At 43.7% G+C, this 22,664-nt stretch overlaps 1 protein-coding gene across 2 annotated transcripts in view; it reads left to right on the forward strand.

Moving 5' to 3' along the window:
• The first annotated feature begins 2,547 nt into the window (after nt 1-2,547).
• The window catches only part of LOC310861896 (segment polarity protein dishevelled homolog DVL-1-like), a 54,798-nt gene continuing 34,681 nt past the window's right edge, over nt 2,548-22,664 (forward strand). For both annotated transcript variants that reach the window (XM_083769613.1, XM_083769614.1), the window contains exons 1-3: nt 2,548-2,971; nt 13,212-13,281; nt 19,939-20,060. In XM_083769613.1, the coding sequence (XP_083625739.1) occupies nt 2,802-2,971; nt 13,212-13,281; nt 19,939-20,060 (362 nt within the window). In that variant the 5' untranslated portion in view covers nt 2,548-2,801. The remainder of the gene's footprint in view (nt 2,972-13,211; nt 13,282-19,938; nt 20,061-22,664) is intronic.

Below are 22,664 nucleotides of genomic sequence, written 5' to 3' on the forward strand. Positions count from 1 at the left end.
TACCGAGTTCAGAGCTGAGGGTCTTTTCAACCTGCAGTTTGTTCCTGTCCGAGACCAGCAGTGCTGAGTCATCTGCGAACAGGAACAAGTTGCAGTCACAAGCTGAAGTCATGTCGTTAACATAAATTAGGAACAGTAAAGGCCCTAGTATGCTTCCTTGTGGGACACCACAGCTCACTGGGAGGGGAGGGGACAGTGTTCCGTTCACCTCCACCATCTGTTCTCTCCCCTCCAGGTAGGATTGCATCCAGCTCACTGATGTGCTATCAAAACCAATAGCTTTAAGCTTGTTAACCAGTATGGAGTGGTTCACGGTGTCAAAAGCCTTTTGGAGGTCCAGCATGACCATGCCGCAGTATTTTCCAGCATCCACCTCGTGTTTGATGTGATCGCTCAAATAGAGGAGGCATGTGTCAGTGGAGTGGGATGTTCTGAAGCCAGATTGGAACTCGTACAGCAATTTATTAGTGGCAAGATACTTTTCAACCTGTTCATAGACTATTTTTTCCATCACTTTCGAGATGGAGCTTAGAATAGAAATAGGGCGGTAGTTGCCAGGTTCTAATTTACTCCCTTTTTTGTACAAGGTGGTTACTTTGGCCAGTTTAAAATCTTGGGGGACCTGTCCCTGTTTGATGGAGAGGTTAACTATGTGGGTGATGACTGGAGCTATGGAAAAGGCTGAGTCTCTGAGAAATTTGGAGGGAATATTGTCATGGCCAGTGGCCTTGTGGGGTTGGAGGGCACTCAGTTTTTTAAGTACCTCCTCGGTTGTTACCATTGCCATTTTAAAATCATCTTTACAAACACCAAGGTTTTTGTAGAAGGCTTTGATGTGCTCTACACCAAAACGCCCAGAGTGGGAGGGCAGTTTGCTAACCAGCTTTGTTGCAATGTTTGTAAAGAAGATGTTCAAGTGGTTGGCTACATCGAGTTTGTCAGTGATGAGGGTGTTATTCGATTTGATGTTTATGTTAGTAAACCTGGTTTTTAGTTTCCGACCACAGCCTAGTTGGTTGTTTAGTAACTTCCATAGCTCCCGAGGATTGTTTTTGATTTCCTCGGCTTTATCATTGATAAAGTTACATTTGGCTGATTTGGTCATGGCAATTACACCGTTTCTTAGCTTGTTACACTGGGCTTTTAGGTTGTGCAGTTTGGTTTGGAGATCACTGTCGAAGCGCTTGCACTTGGCTAGTTTGGACTTGCATTTAAGAAGTTCAGAGCATTTGTTGTCTCTGGCTTTCATTGCAGTCAGTATGTCCGAATTCATCCATGGCTCCGAGCGGGTTTTGACCCTGACGGTTCTCAAAGGAGCCATGATGTTTAGTACTGATGTAAATTTGGTTTTAAAGCCAAGCCATGCTTCTTCGACTAGTGAGCTCCTGAGCACATCGGACCAATCCAGATTCTCCAGTTCCAGGTTAAAGGCCTCACTAGAGTAGGTTTTGAGGTCCCTAGATATGACTGTTTTGTGACAGTCAAACTTTAGTTTTTGTATTTTGCGGGTACAGAAAATCATAAAATGATCACTGAGCCCACATACAATAACCCCTTTCTTTGAGATTCTGGATTTGTCCGAGGTCAGAATGAGATCAATGACAGTTTGAGTAGAATCACACACTCTTGTGGGTTGGGTAATTAGCTGACTGACACCATGCAGATCACAAAACCGACTAAATGACTTGAACACAGGAGCTTCCTTACGACGCATATCCGTATTGTAGTCGCCAATCAGGATCTTCTCTACACATTCCTCCCCAGCTAAGCACCCCTCAAGTATATCATAGAACTCATTCTGATCAGGGGGTCTATAGACGGTGCCCACTAATACTGATTTAGCATTTTTGAAAATTAATTCAACCCACACAGTTTCAATTTCATCATGCTGCAAGTCAGTACGAGTAATGTATTCAGTATCTTGGTGAATATACATGCACACGCCACCACCATGTCTGTTTCTGTCATTTCTAATGACTGAGTAATTTTCTATTTCAATCTCTGGGTCTTTAGTAGACTCATCAAGTTTAGTTTCAGAGAAACACAGTATGTTTGCCTTACCGTTTTGGAACAGATGTCTGATCTCAGCTAGTTTGGGACTCAAGCTATTCACATTCAAATGAAACAAGTGAAGGCCGTTGGATGCGACGATTGTGTTACACACACACACACACACACACACACACACACACACACACACACACACACACACACACACACACACACACACACACACACACACACACACACACACACACACACACACACACACACACACACACACACACACACACACACACACAGTCACAGTGTTGGGAGTGCGGCACCCGGGCACCGCTCAAACGTTGGAGAAGTTAACCACTGCAGTATTATGTATTGTAGGCCTACAACCACTGGCTGTCACGGCCCAAGACTACCGCTAGAGGGCAGCACTGTACCACCAATTAGCCTGTGAAAAAGGAGCAATATTCCAAGCAGTGAATCTCGCAAGGATGTGGACTGTCCCTTCCTGTTTTAGTGCCGAGAGAGCCACCGTACCTACCGACACACAGTGCAGGGGCAGGACTACAGACACTCATAACACCATTATTATTATGTCTGGATTTTCGCTTTGTTTATCAGAGACGCGGTTATTTATTTCCCGGCGCGAGGCGGAGCGTTGTGTTTATGCTCGGCGTCGTTGAGGCTACTATGTGTACGGATAGTGGGTAGTAGTGTTGTTCCAACAGCAGTCAGTCAGGCCTGTTTTATTGCTTTCCTGTGTGTCAAATGATTGTCCTGCCCTTATAACACATACTCTCATGGCGGAGACTAAAATCATATATCACATTGACGAGGAGGAGACTCCGTATCTGGTCAAATTGTCCGTTTCTCCCGAGAAAGTCACGCTAGCGGATTTTAAAAATGTCCTCAACAATCGTCCGGTCAACAGCTACAAATTCTTCTTCAAATCGATGGACCAGGATTTTGGGTAAGTTCCCATTTATGAATCGGCCGAATAATGATTATTCTCATTTCTCTCTCTCTCTCTCTCTCTCTCTCTCTCTCTCTCTGCGTGTGTGCGTGCGCGCGTGTGTGTGTTTGTGCGTTCGTGCGGGTCATGTTGTCTTTTATTGCTGTGCGTAGCTCAATGGTTCTTCTGAAGAGCAGCCTTGCATGCATCATGCATGCATGCATGCATACTTGCATAGACCATAAATAGAAGCATCAAAAGATATATGGTTGCAACATTGTAACATGTGTGCATGCATGGGCTACTACTAGCTACTACACACACATTGCCATCATGCCGATCCGTGCATGTGCCATGCATGCATGCATGCATGCACAAGTTCTTCAATCATCATTGTTATTATTATTATACCTGCACAACTCACAAGCCCTTCCTGTGTGCACTGGACCAAGCAGAAGATTGTTTGAAGTATTAAAGCCTATGACACCGTCTGGGAAGTGTTGTCTTTCCCTTCTGTTAATGACCCGTGCCTCTAATTATTGTATAGCTAGAAGATATATAATAATAATATAGGAGAAATAGGAGATCTTGTTAATGTGAACTTTGTATTTCCTTTGTTTTTTCTCTTTATTTTTTGTTGGAAAAAAAAAAAGAATTGACATAATCACAATTCAATATTATCATCAGAATATCATTATTGAGGACGGTATTTATTGGTCAAACATATAATTTACAGTATATTCCATTCTGTCCGTATCGCACACTGCATCCTTAGTTTGAAGAGATGGTTACGTCCAGTTGCCTCAATGAGTCAAATGGACTTTAATTTATTGCCGACACTAATATAGACCCAAATGCCATGGCTGGGCTGTCTAGATGTCACAACATTACTGTGACAAAGGCAGCAACCACACGCTGGGCTGTGGGATGCACGCAGCTGCAGTTCATTGACACTGTGTGTGTTCTATAGCAGCGTAAACAAACAGGCTGAAACATAAACAGACAGGTATATGGGGCTCGATCAAGAAAAAAAGTTACTAAAATAGTTAAATCCCTGTAATCTCTCTTAAGTGCACACACACACACACACACACACACACACACACACACACACACACACACACACACACACACACACACACACACACACACACACACACAGTGAGAGGTGAAAAGGAGAAAGTGTTATCTAGCTCCCTCAGGACAAAATGAGTCTGACATTCCATGATGTGTCAATCCTATTTGTCTAGGTTGCACCAGTGAATGGCCGGTGCATTGACTCTTTTACAGTGCTGCAGCCAACAGTCCTGTAATGATGGCTTTAAAACTTTAGAGTTACTGATTGCATTTTTCTGGAGATTTCACTTTGGCCGCTGCCTAACTGTCCAACCACTGATAATGGTAATACTGTGGTGCATAGTGAAGTTTTATAAGAATGTTCCATGACATTTGCAATCGTATATACAGTGTAACATACTTAGCCCATTTTGTAGGGTCATGTGCTTCAGAAAATGATTTGTTTTAACTGCTTTCAAATTTGAAAAGCAACTATTCTGATTATTTGTCCTACAAAGGAGTGTATAGGCAGGGTTGAAGTGGTTAGGAGGATTTGCTCGAATAGAGTAGCTCTTCTGTTAGATCCGTCAGAACAAGCAGCAGTTAGAATTGAGTAGCTCTTCTGTTAGGTCCGTCAGAACAAGCAGCATTTTTTTTTAATGTTTTACTTTTCGTACTAGTCTATAACCATTTTGTGCACAGTATCCAAATCTATGTATTCATCACAAATCTGCTAATCGTGAAATTATGTATGACTACGCTTTACTTGTGTCTCATGTCTTTGATTTGTTGCGTTTGCTCATGAGGGATGCCACCCCACATCCCCGGCATGTGTTAGGCTACAAATGTCCACTCTTCATTCTTGTTTTCTTTTAGAGGTTCCTTCCAACAGGTTTGTGTGGAGCTTAATAGAAGCTGTGACAAACTGTCTCTTTCCTCCAGCACTTGGTCACAGAGATTCACTTGTATCGAGGCCACTGCAGAGAGGAGGACGTTTGTGTCAACGACTGCTCTCATTCCAATGTGATGTCTCATACACACACACACACGCACGCACACACACACACACACACACACACACACACACACACACACACACACACACACACACACACACACACACACACACACACACACACACACACACACACACACACACGCGCATCTACACTGTATCTAGCACAATTATTCTCAACATGACTGGAGGAAGTGTGGACGGAGGCAGTAGTAGCGGTAGACTATAGTCGCATACATTTCCCTGGCAGGCAGCACAGTGACCTTGTGCGGGAAGCTTGTTCTTCCTGGTGGGTAAAGTAGGCTATAGGCTCGGCTGTGCTGCTGGGCTTTTGTCCCCGCACTGCCCGGCTTCCTGCCCCTTAGCGAGCTGCGAGCCAGCCATAGGCCTTGTGTGTGTGTGTGTGTGTGTGTGTGTGTGTGTGTGTGTGAGCGCGCGCATGTGTGTGGCGTGCGTGCCTCAGGTGATCGACAAGCAGATTGTGGAGACAAACAAAGCATGTTTGCTCTTACGACGACGTCCACATGGAGCTGTGGCTCTGTGGCATTGAACGCACTACAGTAGGCAACAGGAGTTTGACGTGCTACCTAGTACCTACATACAATATGACATATAAGTTCACTTCACATTTTATTCAGGATTATTTCAAACTTCTGATGATTAAAGAACAATTATAAAAAAATAAATGAAAATAGACTTACAAGCTTATAGATCGATTATTTCGGCGTAGGTGTTTAATCAGACTAATCGATATAATCGGTATATGAGAAAAGGAAATCTAAATAAAAACCTGCTTCTCATTTATTCAATTAACCTAAATTCAGTCAATTGCAAATGCCCAACCCTATAGCTTGGATATCGACACACAGACCCCTTTTCCACCGGTTGGTTCCCAATGGGAACCGGTTCAGATCTTTTTGGTTTTTAGTCCATGAGCCAGAGCTCCAAAGTTGGTGGGCAAACTATACCCTATATTAAATTGTTTATAGGATCAATACAAGTAAATTAATACATGATAACCCTTCCACAGTAGTAGCTTTTTCATATTTTTGATTATTTTACATATTTTCCTACATAATGCCTCATTTGCATATTGAAAAATGTAAAATTTGTAATACAATAAATCATTGTCTTCGTGTATGTACTCAATTGGGGAAGTTTAATGGTGATAACAAACTAATATACGTATGGTTTTGCACACTGAATTCATAATTAATGTTTCAATTTAGGAGCTCTGGCTCATGGACTAAAAACCAAAAAGAACTGAACCGGTTCCCACTGGGAACCAACCGGTGGAAAAGGGGCCACAGAGTGCTGCTGAAACAATATGACTTCACCTGTGGTTTCAGTTGTACTACATCTATCATGGAGTCATCTCTGTAAGAGTCCATGTTATTCAGTCCAGCTAGTAGGGCTGTCCTCGTCGAATAATAATAGTCATAGGAATTTGGCAATTAGATGATTGAATCAACAAATCTGTAAAATTGTGTTTGCTGCATGCAGTCATGCTGAGACCAGCCCTTTTAGGTTGGCTGAGAAGTGAACATTCTAACGTTGATTTCACAATGGCTACTAGCTACTGAAAGTTATAGACTGGCAATATTAAAGGGTTAGCCTATTGTAGAGTTTACAATAGACCAAAATGACCGATTCATCGATCATTTGACTATGAGAGGACAGCCCTATATTCAGTAAAGCTAGAGTATTTAGGTTTTCGGGAGTGCCGTACAGGCACAGTATGGAAGCGAACCCAGAGGATAGCAGTGCTTTGTGGTAGCCAGCCATGCTGCCCATACTGCATAGGCGTAGACAGTATGGCTGCCGGAGAACTAGCTGGGGAGAAATATAAGAGACTCCCCAACACAGAGGGAAAACATCAAATCCCTTGCAGTTATAGACGGCGTTTGAAATGTAAATGAGCAGCAGCCAGTGCAAGGTCCTCTGTAGTAGAGCCCCCCTGCTGTGTGCAGAAGGAACCAGCCATTTTCTTACGGGATTGCCGAACCAGGTTGTGTGATGGCCGTGTCAGCGCGTGCAATTAGGACCACACTATTTTGTTTGTTTTGGTAAAAGGTGCTGTTTTCGTCTTGGTGGAATCACGCCTCGTCTGTAATGCTCATAAATGCTTTACTGTCGTGCAATTGTTTTCCACTAAATTGCACGGGTTGTGTTGCATCTCCATTCACACTGCGGAGCAAAATGAACAAAAATGAACGTAGGCGATGCACCTCGTTTCAATGACGAGGTTTATGGTTTGTTTGTGTCCCGACATTTAAACGGCTGCTTTTTGGGTTCACCAGCCTGTCATAATATTCATCCATATTCATAAGACAGGATGCTAATTCACATGGTGTGTCTTTCTCATAAGCAGCACACACTTGCACATTACAGAGACTTCAAGGTGATGATGTGGTGTTTTGTCGTTGGGGTTTGAGAGAGCCCTCAGTATAATTCTAGTCACACAGGCACACTGGATCTGCAGCCAAGAGGTTGGTCTGAAAGAAACAGTCTTGTTGTTCCTCAGAAAACAGGGGGGCTGGAAGAGGGGGGAAGATTTCACTTCTGCTGAGAAAGTGATGCTTAAAGTTAAAAGGGACAAAAATCTGCAGCTCTTTGCAGTTTGCACAAAACTGTACTGTTGTCTTGGACCTCGCCACGAACCACCGTTCTTGATGAATGTTTGTGACATTTTGGAAGGTTATTCTACCTGTGTACCACAGCAGAAACTATGAGGAATTTAATATCATTTAATGAACCATATGTATGTACACAAAATAGTGAAAAGAGGCTGTTCAGGGACCTACTATGTTCAAATTGTTCATATGCAATTACAGTACTACTGAGAGAGATCGGGTTTGATAGATTTACTGAATTGCTAATTATTTCCACATTGAATATGTGAATTCTAAAACCATAATCCTTTAAGAATGTAACAGTTTAAGCAGTGGGACAGAGGCCACGACCTACTGAATTACAATCTCATTTGAACTACAAATATTCAGGGGTGGAAAGTAACTAAGTACATGTACTCAAGTACTGTACTTAGTACTGTTTTTTTATTGATAGAGGGATAGATGAAAGGAGGCTGACAGGAAATGGGGAGAGAGATGGGGGGGGGGGGGGGGGATGACACACAGTAAAGGCCGTCGGGATCGGGAGTCAAACCCGTGGCACACTGCCAGACTGGATTACCAGTCAAGGTGCCCAGACAGCTACGCCAGCCGCCCCGGGCGTAGATCTACGCCAAATGGTCTTTTATAGCACTTATGATCGATCGAGCTGTATACTACTTACATTATAGCACTGTGTTGCTAGGTGATGATGTCAATAGCAATGGAGCGCGCCATCTTGAACACTGCACCCTGTATCTGTTTCTTTCGATCACCTTTATCTCCAATTCCTTGCCCAGCCCAGATGGCATTTCTGGTCAAAACAAGCTTTATTCGACGGCCGATACCCAATGCTGTAATGGTCACGGTATCCCCTTTCTGATCGGCGGACGGGAGACCGCATATGGATCCGACACCGCACACAGTAACATTTGTAACTTCTGGTCGCAGGTTTTGGCTCTTCAAAATTAGGGTTGAATGGGGGAAAATCCAGGAAGTACGAGGTGAATTAATTAATTAATCCTAGGGTAATGGGTTAAGTACATTTGACCACCAAAGAGGTCCAGGTGTTATTTTGTGCAAAAGTGCATTATTGGCTATTTCCCCTACCATAAGCCCTCAATGAATTGCATTGAATTGAATGGGGCTATGGGGTGTTGTGCTAATTCGCTTATTTCCATCACTAAATTTTTTGAGTGTATATATCCTCTCTTCATAATGTAAATGGTATCCCAAGCGGCACACTTTACTACTTATTTTGATGGAAATAAGCGAATTAGCACAAAAACCCAACCCCCATTGAGGGCTTATGGTAGGGGAAATAACCAATAATGCACTTTTGCACAAAATAACACCTGGACCTCTTTGGTGGATACAAATAAAGGTAAGAAAAACCTTATATTATGGAATTCTCCTTTAAGTAGAAACTTTGAGTACTTTTTCCACCACTACAAATATTATGCTCCCCTGGTTACAGCCGGACGCGGTGGCATCGGCAAAGCCCACCAAAGTCCTTGGCCTGCTGGACACAGTCAGTGCTGGCTGACCCTCCCTGTCCCGTGGGGGGTCTGGTCTGGACATGGTTGTAAAGGGCTAATCCTCCTTTGTAACTCAGGAGGACATAAACAAGTATCAAATCTCTCTGTGCTATACACACGTGCATCATGCATGTACGTCGTAACATTCGTACGCAAGCATAGGCCTCCACAACCAGTGACTCATCCACTGAAATCTGTCAGTGAAATGAAAGCTGTGTCAACACTTGGTTCAGATCGAGCATATTCCTCTCTAAGTAAAGGCTCACTGTGTGTGTGTGTGTGTGTGTGTGTGTGTGTGTGTGTGTTTACTGTGTACTTATGTCCGTCAGGAGTTCAGGGTGGAACTAGGCCTAATGCTGCTCGTGATATCAAATGGAATCTGAAAAGAATGCAGGCTGTGCGTGTTTCAGAGTTTGCGCTGCTGAGCGACGTCATCTGTTTTCTTTGGATTCCAGTGTGGTTTCTGTTTGATTCAGGGCCCTTTTCTTTAACCCTACAGAGAGAGAGAGAGAGTGAGAGAGAGAGAGAGAGAGAGAGAGAGAGAGACATATTAACTGTAAGTCCCTTGTTTTGGGTGCACAATGTCACTTCTAATATCTTCTGAAGATGCAAAGATTCTGATCAAGCCCCGTCGAACGTCAATACTGCAGCTCACGCATGCCGCGCTGTACACGGTGAATTCCTCAGTGTTCATTTATCCGTTTGCACATAACTCTGAGAGTATACAAATTATACGGGTCCATTTGGTTACATTTGTAATTTTGTATACTCTCGGAGTTAGATTAACAATGAGGACTTTCCTCCCTACATTTATTTGAACTGACAACACCCACATCCTCACAAGTCACCTTAACAGCTGGTCATATGACGGCAGAGAGAGAGACAGAGAGAGGATGCAAACACTTCCTACCTAACGAGCAGCCGGCAGAATCAACAGCTTACACCCCCACCCCCCCAACCCCCCCTCCTCAACCGCTCCCTTTTCCTCTCCGAGGTGGAACGGACCGCAGCCGTCTGGTCCCTGTGGTCGAGTTCCAGCCTTGTACCGAGGAGGGCTATGTTATCTCTGTCCACCACTCCCAGCAATACAGCCCTCATACTGTCACACACACACACACACACACACACACACACACTCACTCTTGATCGTCCTCACAAGTATTGCGATATAAAACGTACACACAAACACACGCGCCGAGCTAGCTTGGCTAGTCGCTTCGGTATTAGCTGGGAAGTTCTGGCAAACAGGGAGGAGGAAAAAGCTATAAATCTCTGCCGCCGCCTGTCAGACGGAGACAGACACTCCTGCACGAGAAGATCTGAAGCTTCCTTTTTCCTCTCAAGTTGCCTGTCTCTCCTTTTTAATTTGCAGAGTTCAAAGACAAACTAGCTAATGGAAGATCTCTCAGAATAAAAATAAAAATAATTTAAAAAAAAATGATTGTTTTTGGGCAGTTTCTTTGCAAAGAGTAGTAACATGCAGAAATACATACAGATGGTTATACTGTAGTAAACAAGGGTGTTTCTGTTAGAGAGAGACTGTGTGTGTGTGTGTGTGTGTGTGTGTGTGTGTGTGTGTGCAATTACACAAAAAGACCTATCGAAACCGATAGAACCAATAACCGACTTATAACCAAATAATCGAGAAACTAGGTTTTCTTCTATAATTCCTTTCTTGCATAGCAACAAATCAACAGAAAATCATTGTACTAGATTCTTGTTTCTTTTATAATTGACTAAGATTAGTCTGCATGTTGTACAACTGTGGCCTATACAATAGTGACAATAGCTGATCTACAATCTCACAACGTGATGCAATGTGCTGTAAGCTTGTCGATCTGCTATTCTCACTCATTTATCACAACCAAGTCAAGTGTGTGTGTGTGTGTGTGTGTGTGTGTGTGTGTGTGTGTGTGTGTGTGTGTGTGTGTGTGTGTGTGTGTGTGTGTCCTATGACACGAGCCCAGCAGGTGTAGAGAGGACTGGTTCTGGCTGAACTGTGTCCCAGCAGGTCAAAGGTTAACTGGGAGGTATTTTTGTAGGGAATTTACAGCCTGAGACACACACACACACACGCGCACACACACACACACACACACACACACACACACACACACACACACACACACACACACACACACACACACACACACACACACACACACACACATGATCTCTCTATTAATACACACTTCTGAGCACCGAAACCCTATCTTCTCAACCCCTGTACCTTTTCATGTCACCACCATGTACGCTGAGACACACACACACAGGCACACACAGGCACACACACACACACACACACACACACACACACACACACACACACACACACACACACACACACACACACACACACACACCAACTATTATTTCAAGATTAAATATTTTCATATCATATCTGATATGAGTATGGAATCGAGATGTTTTATTTGTCCGTCGCTACTTATACAGGTATAAGAAGCAAATGCAATTCTGTTTTGGTTTTAAATAATAATAGTAATTTAATAAGAAGCCTTTAGCAGTATCCACATCAGTATAATAATATTAAGGTCACAGAGCGAAGTTTACATTTGTGCAATGAGGCATATAAATGTGTGCAATAAGGCATAGCCATTTAGCTGCAGATTATTATTGCATCACTACTCTTGAGCTTGTAGATCAGCTATTTTCACAATTCTTACATTACATTGTTGTGCGACAAAGTATATAAGTTATACTTAAGTGGTTAATCAAGTTGTTGATATATAACAAGTGCTTCTAAATTCCTCCATTAATTGAAAAAGTTATTGAATGGAAATAATTGAATCTATAATAAACAAAGGAAAAAATGTAATAGCACTAAAGTTATATCCACCTTTATGTATCATGTATCATCTATCTTATTTTATTATGGATTACCTGCTTCATTCACAAAAACAAAACAAACAGCAGGTCAAAATGGATAAAGTGGATGCTGATGCTGTATTTACAAATGTAGCAGGGGACACCCCCCCCCCCCCCCAAGGACCCCAGGTGGTCCTCAGACCCCACTTTGAGGACCACTGACATTTGTTATTTATGCTCAGCTGTCCTTGTGGCGTTGGGACATGCTATCATGTAATGGTGCTTTGTGTAACTGAAGGGTCAGCCTTCATGTGCCATAAATCACTGGTAAACAATGACAACCTGGCTCTCATGTCACCAGTTTAACACTAAGTGCACAATGTGGCCTTTTTAAAATATCCAACATAGACTTGGATGTTGGAAACGGTACCTGTGTGAGCCAAGCCGTTTATATATTTTATTTTAATTAATTGAAATTGTATACAGCGCCATTGTGCGATGTTGTGTTATGCAAATTTGTCTCTAATCTCTTATTGCTTTGACTGTCACACGTGGGTTGTCACCTTGTTAGTGTGAGAGGACCACAATGAAAAAAAGTCCTGGATTTTATTGTGTTTTTATCCTTGAATGTTTAACGATTTGCGGATTGTTTGCAATGTAAACTGACTAACTTGCAAAGAGTAAATGCCTCATCCTGTCAATCTTGCAGAGCAGGTTCATGGTGGTACTGTACTGTGTAGTGCATGGTTGTACTGTACTGTACTGTACTGTACTGTACTGTACTGTACTGTACTGTACTGTACTGTACTGTACTGTACTGTACTGTACTGTACTGTACTGTACTGTACTGTACTGTACTGTATATTGCATGGTGCATGCTTGCATCCTTCTGCTATGCTAGCCTTACCCTAGACTAGACCATAGACTTGGTAAAACAGACCTGAGTTGGCTGTGTATTTTAATTTGGACTGCTTTTTTCCCCCTCTAAACCATGCCTTTTTGCTAAAAAATAATAATAGCAGCTCTACAAGCTCACAACGCATCGTGACACATTGCGAGCTTGTAGATCGCAGGAATATGGATGGCGGAGTTCAAGTAGTTAAGAAAATAGCAGATTGGCTTGAAGATCTGCTATTTTAGGTGTGCGACGCCACTGTCACGCCAGTACAAAATTTGAGGCATTAACACAGGCTGCGTCTCTCTGTCCTGTTTAGGGTCGTCAAGGAGGAGATTTCCGACGACAACGCCAAGCTGCCCTGCTTCAACGGCAGAGTGGTGTCCTGGGTAAGTGAGATGGATCATAGCGCTCCACTGTCCCCCCACTCGCTCCTCCTGGCAGCGTGCCCAGAGGGCTGCGCTGGCTCAGCGCTCGCCAAAGATATGCGCACACAGCCCCCTTTGGAACATGTAAATGTACCCGTCGAAACCGCCGTAGTACCGTAATACTGTAGAATGAGCAAAACGCCTCCTCCACACAGATATATTCAAGCACTCTTCAGCATACATCTCACACGCCGTTTCGTATGTGACGAGGGCGCTTTTGCACTCCATTAGGAGTTGAACTTTGTGGCAGAGATATGCAGTCAGCCGCCAAAACTAGGAGGACATCACACTAGCTCATGTTAATGGTGATTGGCGAACTGTTATCACTTCACTTGTGTAACACTTAGCTTGCAACACACGTTGAATGTAGTGTGGTAGCTCTTAAGGCTGTGAACTAGGTTTGTGGAAATTATTGAGCTTCATGCCTTTTATACTGCAGCGATATCATAATCAGTCTTTATTGTCCCAAAGGGATATTCCGTGTCACGGTCTGTTCAACAGAAAAACTATTAAAAACTATATCACAACAACTGTTAACATGAAAGTCTAAGTGAACCCAAATGCAGACTCAAACACAGAAGCAAGTTCAAAGTTCAAAAATCATATATATATTTATTACCAGCCTAACAAAATGCAAAAGCAGGCAAAACAGTAATAATGTAATGGCCAAAGTTGTGGCCTAGGCGTAGGCTGGCAGAGGTGAGGCAAGGTCCAGGGAAATCCACAGGTTCTGGGAGCAGGAAAAACACAGCATGTTACGTGAGGATCTGACATACATCTGAAATGCAGACTGCAGAGCAGAGATTAAATAGGGCTCCACCCGATTGCTAATGGGCTGCAGCTTGTGAGGAGGAGCACCCCTGTCTCCCATTCACAAACAGACAGTTTAGGAAGATGTAGATGGCACTGGCATGTGAGCTAATGTAACAACAACATAAAGACTGGGAGACCCCAGAATACACAAACCAACACATCAGCGAGGCAGTTTGTTTAGTGCAGCAACGGCTGAGTGGACCAATCTCCTACTAAAACCAAGTCTTACTCATATTCTCAACGTCCTGTGACTTTGTCCAGATGGCATGATTGTAAAGTGATGGCTGATGGGATGATCATCAGTGTCATTTACTATTAAGTGCTAATCCTGTGATGGCTTTATCGTGCATATCCGTGTGTGTGGTGTGTGTGTGTGTGTGTGTGTGTGTGTGTGTTGTTATAGCTTCATTAAAGATACAAGTAACAATTAGGGATGCACCGAAAGGGAAATTCTTGGCCGAAACCGAATATAGGAAACAGTTGGCCAAATACAGAATATCCGAATATGATTCATATTATATATCTTTTTTCCTACCATTGCTGTCATGGCCGTACCTTAAAACTACCTGATTTATAGATAAATGGTTATGGCAAAACTTAACTTGAATGCATTAATTGCATACAACATTCGGTGATATATTTTCTGCCTAATCGAGCCGAAACCGAATAGGCCGAAAATGCATTTTTAGCCATTTTCTGCCGAATATTTTCTGCGTAGTAATCGTATAGTAATCGTTCAAAGTTTTTTATGATCCTTAGGGTCATCCAAATAACAATGTCAATGATGAAATAATTAGTGGATGATGGTAAATTCAGGACTTGAAAGTTGCGGTACCATTAACAACCTACAGTATACCGTAAGGAAAAACGTTCACATTTTCATTATGCTCCATGCAAGTAGCACGTGATGTGTCAAACTAGGAGGTTTTTATGATTCTGAACGCATTCAAATCATTAGTTTTGCACGAAAAAAACTCTGTGGGCTAAATTAGGCCATAGCCACTTTCTCAAATGTGCCCAAATGTGATGACCTCCTCACATTTAGTGATGACTGTTATGGCTGTTTTTCATGCAAAACTAATGCTTGCAATAGATTCAGAATCATGAAAACCCCTGAGTTTGACACGTCACATGCTACTTGGGCGGGAACCCCTTTTGGTGTTAGCATTATGTTATGCTTTAGCTATTGAAAAATAGCAGATCTTCATAGCGCGCCACCGAGTGGCACGCTACGAGCTTGTAGGTCTGCTATTTTTGAAAAATCGAAGAACCACTGACATAGAAACATAGGAAACTGTCAGGATGTAGAAGACATCTGAATCTCAGGTAAAAAACTCAAAATGGGTTAAAGCATAATACAAATTAGATATTTTTTGCCTTATATAGGTTGGTACCCCAACATTCAACATTCAACCCCTTAATTTACCATGATCCACTATTTATTTCATTTACAATTTTATATGTTATATGGATGACCCTAAGGATCATAAAAAAACGATTTTCCAATAACGATTACTATTAGATTGACTGGCCTACAAGCAGCACGCCTCTGATTAGACAGCGCTCCGCTACTGCGTTCAGCGGCCATTATTCAAAACATAACAGAGTGATTGACCAATTGGAGTCGAGCATTCAACCGAGCCGTGTAATAATAAATGGTACTATATCAACATACTCTGCCATACAAATTGGTTCAAATAATATTACAATAAGTCCTGGACTAATATGGCTTTAACACACTTACATGCACTGTGTGTGTGTGTGTGTGTGTGTGTGTGTGTGTGTGTGTGTGTGTGTAATAGCCCTATTATATACACAGAACAGGCAGGCATGGCTGTGTGTGACTCACTGTGAGCTCACTGTTAACCTGAACATTTGTATTCAAAAAGCATAAAAGGCGAATCAGCAGAGGGCATGCAGGCCAGGGCTTCTTCATCCAGTTCTACACACACACACACACACACACACACACACACACACACACACACACACACACACACACACACACACACACACACACACACAACATGGGTGCACGATGGGAAGTGTTGAAACGATGGAATGTTCTCCATTTTAAAGGGTACTGCATAACGCACCCAATACTACAGCAGCCCAGAGTGGCACAGGTTGAGGCAGCGTATCACCATAGTGACTCACACACACAGTCCAGTGGGCAGTTCCCACCTCCCAGCGCTTAAATTAGTCTCTTTCCAAGTAGAATTATAATGATCCATATACTGCCATTATTTTCCCCCCTAGGCAATGTCCTTTAACCGCTTGAACCCCAGAGTCCCTGTTTTCCGGGGAGAGGGGGGAGGGGGGGACATTTGCCCGAAATAGCCGATCTATACAAGCTTGCCAACGCGGCCATTGCGCCGTGTTGTGAGCTTGTAGATCGGCTGTTTCAGGCGAAGAGATTCGGTGTAGAAATACTAGCGGCCCTAGTATAGACGGAGCCCTGAGGGAACCCGGACAACTATAAGTATAATATATATAAGATTTAAACGTCCTGCCACACCGGGAGAGAGCCGGGTAAATGACCTGGAAATCTATCGGCCAATATTTCATATCATGCTATTAATAATTTGGCGATGCCCTCATAGAGCATAATACAGGTTGGTGCTTTTATTCATGGTGAAAAATCACCCTCGCTTCGGGGGGAAAATATATAATTACGTCACTTCGTCACCACATAATGATAGTGTTCTGTGTGAATCGTGTGTGTGTTGGCCCGTTTCAGAGGTCGTCGTTTTAAAACCATTTAAGAAAAGATGCATAATATTCAATGTATTATCTAGTTTCTGTGGAATCTCCTGTAATGAATATTAGAAAGTCATGACTCTTTGACCACTATCATCAGTTTTTATTAGACTGGATCAGCAACATTCATGTGTGTTTAAAACCCCCCAGAATATGGATGCTGGGGGTTAAGGTAAATTCATGTTTAAAACCCCCAGAATATGGATGCTGGGGGTTAAGGTAAATATGGATGCTGGGGGTTAAGGTAAATTCATGTTTAAAACCCCCAGAATATGGATGCTGGGGGTTAAGGTAAATTCATGCTTTGCGTTCAACAAGCACTGAACAATGTGCCGGTGAAGCCAAAACGACATATAAGCACACAATCTAGATTCTAGAAGGCCAAAGAGTATATGAAAAACACTTGGAAATGCTTATAATAATATAAATAGTCAAGTAACGAATTAAATTAAACTCAGTCCAAGTTTGTCCAATGCCACACACACAATTTATATTTCATTACACCATGAACCCCCATTTCAAATAATTCTGGGGACACTTGGTTTCTCAAACCCTGACGCTAATCCTAATCTCCCACGGGGCAGCACAGCACACCTACAGTAAACCTAACCTTAACCCATGTATAACCAATGACTAGTCTAAACTAAGTATGCACCCCATTATTCTGTCCTATGGACCTTGAGATTTTGGTTTAAAATGACATTGGATTCATAATGTTGATATTGAATAGTAGATAATGGTAATCTATATTGTGATAGCCATGCAGGGCACACATGCCATGCATAGTTTTATCTTAATAAGTGTATTGAATCATAATTAAATCAAATCAAATTAAATTGAATTACTCCTCATTTGTCTGAGGTAACCCCTGGAACAGTGGGTCTGTTTGTCTGTCTGTCTGTCTGTCTGTCTGTCTGTCTGTCTGTCTGTCTGTCTGTCTGTCTGTCTGTCTGTCTGTCTGTCTGTCTGTCTGTCTGTCTGTCTGTCCGTCTGTCCGTCCGTCCGTCCGTCCGTCCGTCCGTCCGTCCGTCCGTCCGTCCGTCCGACCGACGGACGGACGGACGGACGGACGGACCGTCCGTCCGTCTCAACAATATGGTGGGCAGCAGTGTGACTGTGTTTAGCAGTTTACAAGAATTTAGTTAAAGCACAAGTATGTTACAGTTTGAATATAAACTGTAAATACTATGACATAATGGTGGACTAATGGTGCTATGAAGGGCCGGTGTACTTGTAAAATATATGGGAATCACTTTTGTACAGTAGATGTGTTGCTTAAATTAATCTTCTGTGGCGTTGTATTGGGTTTGTTATTGATTATTTGAATGAACTAATTCTTATGAATAAAATAAAAATAAATAAATCTCTCTCTCTCTCTCTCTCTCTCTTTCTCTATCTCTCTCTCTCTCTTTCTCTATCTCTATCTCTCTCTCTCTCTCAATTTCAAAAAGCATACATGTAATAAAACAAATGATAACATTGCATATACAGAAACAATCAGACTAACAATTATGAGTAACAAGCAATATAACAATATAATAATGAAAACCGTGAATTACGATCAATGATAATCGTGATATGCAACAGTTAGTGACATTATTTAGTCCGATTTGCTAAGCTCTTCTGTCCACTGGCTCTCTCTCTCTCTCTCTCTCTCTCTCTCTCTCTCTCTCTCTCTCTCTCTCTCTCTCTCTCTCTCTCTCTCTCTCTCTCTCTCTCTCTCTCTCTCTCTCTCAGCTGGTCCTAGCAGAGAGTGCCCACAGTGACGGTCTCTCTCTCTCTCTCTCTCTCTCTCTCTCAGCTGGTCCTAGCAGAGAGTGCCCACAGTGACGGTGTGTGTCTCTCTCTCTCTCTCTCTCTCTCTCTCTCTCTCTCTCTCAGCTGGTCCTAGCAGAGAGTGCCCACAGTGACGGTCTCTCTCTCTCTCTCTCTCTCTCTCTCTCTCTCTCTCTCTCTCAGCTGGTCCTAGCAGAGAGTGCCCACAGTGACGGTCTCTCTCTCTCTCTCTCTCTCTCTCTCTCAGCTGGTCCTAGCAGAGAGTGCCCACAGTGACGGTCTCTCTCTCTCTCTCTCTCTCTCTCTCTCTCTCTCTCTCTCTCTCTCTCTCTCAGCTGGTCCTAGCAGAGAGTGCCCACAGTGACGGTGTCTCTCTCTCTCTCTCTCTCTCTCTCTCTCTCTCTCTCAGCTGGTCCTAGCAGAGAGTGCCCACAGTGACGGTGTGTGTCTCTCTCTCTCTCTCTCTCTCTCTCTCTCTCTCTCTCTCTCTCTCAGCTGGTCCTAGCAGAGAGTGCCCACAGTGACGGTCTCTCTCTCTCTCTCTCTCTCTCTCTCTCTCTCTCTCTCTCAGCTGGTCCTAGCAGAGAGTGCCCACAGTGACGGTCTCTCTCTCTCTCTCTCTCTCTCTCTCTCAGCTGGTCCTAGCAGAGAGTGCCCACAGTGACGGTCTCTCTCTCTCTCTCTCTCTCTCTCTCTCTCTCTCTCAGCTGGTCCTAGCAGAGAGTGCCCACAGTGACGGTGTCTCTCTCTCTCTCTCTCTCTCTCTCTCTCTCTCTCTCTCTCAGCTGGTCCTAGCAGAGAGTGCCCACAGTGACGGTCTCTCTCTCTCTCTCTCTCTCTCTCTCTCTCAGCTGGTCCTAGCAGAGAGTGCCCACAGTGACGGTGTCTCTCTCTCTCTCTCTCTCTCTCTCTCTCTCTCTCTCTCTCAGCTGGTCCTAGCAGAGAGTGCCCACAGTGACGGTGTCTCTCTCTCTCTCTCTCTCTCTCTCTCTCAGCTGGTCCTAGCAGAGAGTGCCCACAGTGACGGTGTCTCTCTCTCTCTCTCTCTCTCTCTCTCTCTCTCAGCTGGTCCTAGCAGAGAGTGCCCACAGTGACGGTGTCTCTCTCTCTCTCTCTCTCTCTCTCTCTCTCAGCTGGTCCTAGCAGAGAGTGCCCACAGTGACGGTGTCTCTCTCTCTCTCTCTCTCTCTCTCTCTCTCAGCTGGTCCTAGCAGAGAGTGCCCACAGTGACGGTGTCTCTCTCTCTCTCTCTCTCTCTCTCTCTCTCAGCTGGTCCTAGCAGAGAGTGCCCACAGTGACGGTGGTTCTCAGTGCACAGAGAGCCATGCTGACCTCCCTCCCCCCCTGGAGAGAACCGGGGGCATCGGGGACTCGCGGCCCCCCTCCTTCCAGTACGTATGCTGCCTCATCAACACGCCGTGTGATTGGCTGTCGCACCACTCATTACATGCACAATTACCCTCGCGTGCTGCACGCGCCGCAGATTTGCGAGGAACACACAGAATCTGTGCGCGGGGGAGGCGGGGGGGGGGGGGGGGGGGTGTTGACCTTTTTAACGAGCTGCTCGCCATATGGGCTAATCAGAATGTAAGCGGTGCTCATCAGAGACGGCAGTCCCACGCGGTGGTGTCTGCTCGGAATAGAGCTGTTTGAACATGACATCTTGTGTGTGTGTGTGTGTGTGTGTGTGTGCATGAAGGCAAACATTACTGCTTACTTTCACTGGGTGTATGTGTGGTGCGTGCATCAGTGTCCATGAATGCATTCACATAATGCATGCGTATACATGTGTGTGCGTGTGTGTGTGTGTAGACTTGCATGTGGGCATGTGAATGCAAAAGATGAAGATGTCGTCTTCAGAAATGAAGGATGAATGAATAATATTATAGTAATCTTGTTTGTTCCTTGCACGCATGATGTGTGTGTGCGTATATCTATGTAAGCATCAATGCACCCCCCCCACCCACACCCCAGTGTTACAGATTCTACAAATAGCCGCCAATGCATAAACATCTTCAGGGAAATAGTGGCTGCTCAATGCGGTCCATTGTGCAGAGGCCTGAGGAGCAGCCATCCATCCATACCCCAGCCTGCCGTTAATAAAGAGATATACGTGACCCAGCCAGCCATGTGTGTGTGCGGTGCTGTGCTGCGCCAAAGCTGAACTGCTTTACTTGTCCCTCGGGCCAAACATAGCCGATGTACAAGCTCACAGCTCGTCGCTCCGCGACACGCTGTGAGCTTGTAGATCCTAGAAAAACGAGGATGCGACAGCGTAAGGACGAGTCGACGTTGAAGAGGTTTTATTTTGCACGTGCTCTTAAGAGTATGCTCTGAGAAATATATGGTATATAATATATACCATATGTCATCATTGTCGGGTGCAAACCAGGGGGGCAGTCAGACAGATATTTTGTGAAGCCACAAGGAAATCGGGATTTCCTGAAAGTTCATATAATGGCCTGTTGTGGCGCTGTCATTGGACCCAAAAAAACCCATAGCCCCATAGAAGTCCATGTATTTGGGCCCAACTTCACCTAGACTGTATTACCTTAATAAACATAGTCATGAATACTTTCTGCTTCCAGTCACTAGTTTAAAGTCTCATTTCTAATGTCATAATATTCTTTTTGGAAAATTATGGTCCCATTTATAAAAAACATTACCATAAAGTCGCGCATGTTCTGAGGGGCGTGGCTACCGTTACAGTCTATGAACGGGATCCCCCACCCACTCAAGTAAAAATAAAAACCAACGAAGAAGAAGGGGGGAAGTCCCGCCTCGTTGTCTGGGCCAGCCAATGGGCCAGCTGGGCCCAAACGGATCTAGAAAGATGGCGACTTCCATTGCAAGGAATTTTAGGCTTCATTTTACGTTCATGTTAGACCCGGGGAACGCTTTGTCCATATTTTTTACAGTCTATGGTGCAAACCTCATACTGTATGTCCAAAACTGTTACTTTTCTGGATAAAAACTTTGAAAAATAGCATGATCTACAACCCGTCGCAATGTGAGCTTGTAGAACGGCTATTGTTGCTACTTTTGTGTGACACTGTCATATGACGAAGTAGCACAATTATTGCATTTATTTCCATCTGGAGATGCAAGGTTTAATTCTGCCCGACAGCAATACTATATCTTTTTTTACTATAATATATTATAGTAAAAGTAATACAATTACGTAAATAAGGTTATAACAAAAGAGTACTACTGAGATGTAATAAGTAATACAGTGTAAAGTGTAGACCTTATACAGTAGATGTGACAGCATCTACAATATACACAGACATTGGTGTACCGTGTACAGAATAGGCAATTTCATTTTTAAACTCTTATGGTCGTTTTGACTAAGTGTTCTAAGCATTCAAAGTGTCTGGCGTCCGACTCTATATGGGTTGCGTGGAAAGGCAGCCAGAACTCGGTCAGTGGGTGTCAGTATGACTAGCATGTCAAAGTGTTCATGGGTATTCATAGACCAGTGCTTTTCAAGCCACTGGTAAAAACTGGGAACCCGAGGGTTCCCAGTTCGATCCCAGAGTTAGTGTCGAAGTGTCCTTGAGCAAGACACTGACTGAACCCCTTTTTGCTCCCGATTGAACAAGTTTGTTTTCCTCCACCATCGGTGTATGATTGTGTAAATGTAATAATGCACAATCTATGCAATATATATACGCACCAAATGCACCATTTATATCTACATTGTGGCTCAAGCAGCCTTCCTGTGTTACCTGAGCGGGGAAGGTTGGATGATGTCCTGAAGGCGCAGTGGGGTACCATGCCCTTGAATGACTTGTGTAGGTCGTCACTTTACAGTAGACTAGCAGCTGTCGGGTAGAAACCTCCATTTTGTAATGGTTTTTTTTGTGGCTTTCGCCTTTTACTTTATATATTTTATGGAGGGACAGACAGTAGGCTGACAGGAAATGGGGAGAGAGATGGGGGGTGACATGCAGTAAAGGCTGTCGGGATCGGGAGTCGAACGCGCGGCATACTGC

The sequence above is a fragment of the Protomyctophum parallelum genome, assembly GCF_964188405.1.
Source record: "Protomyctophum parallelum genome assembly, chromosome: 7".
Taxonomy (NCBI): Eukaryota; Metazoa; Chordata; class Actinopteri; order Myctophiformes; family Myctophidae; genus Protomyctophum; species Protomyctophum parallelum.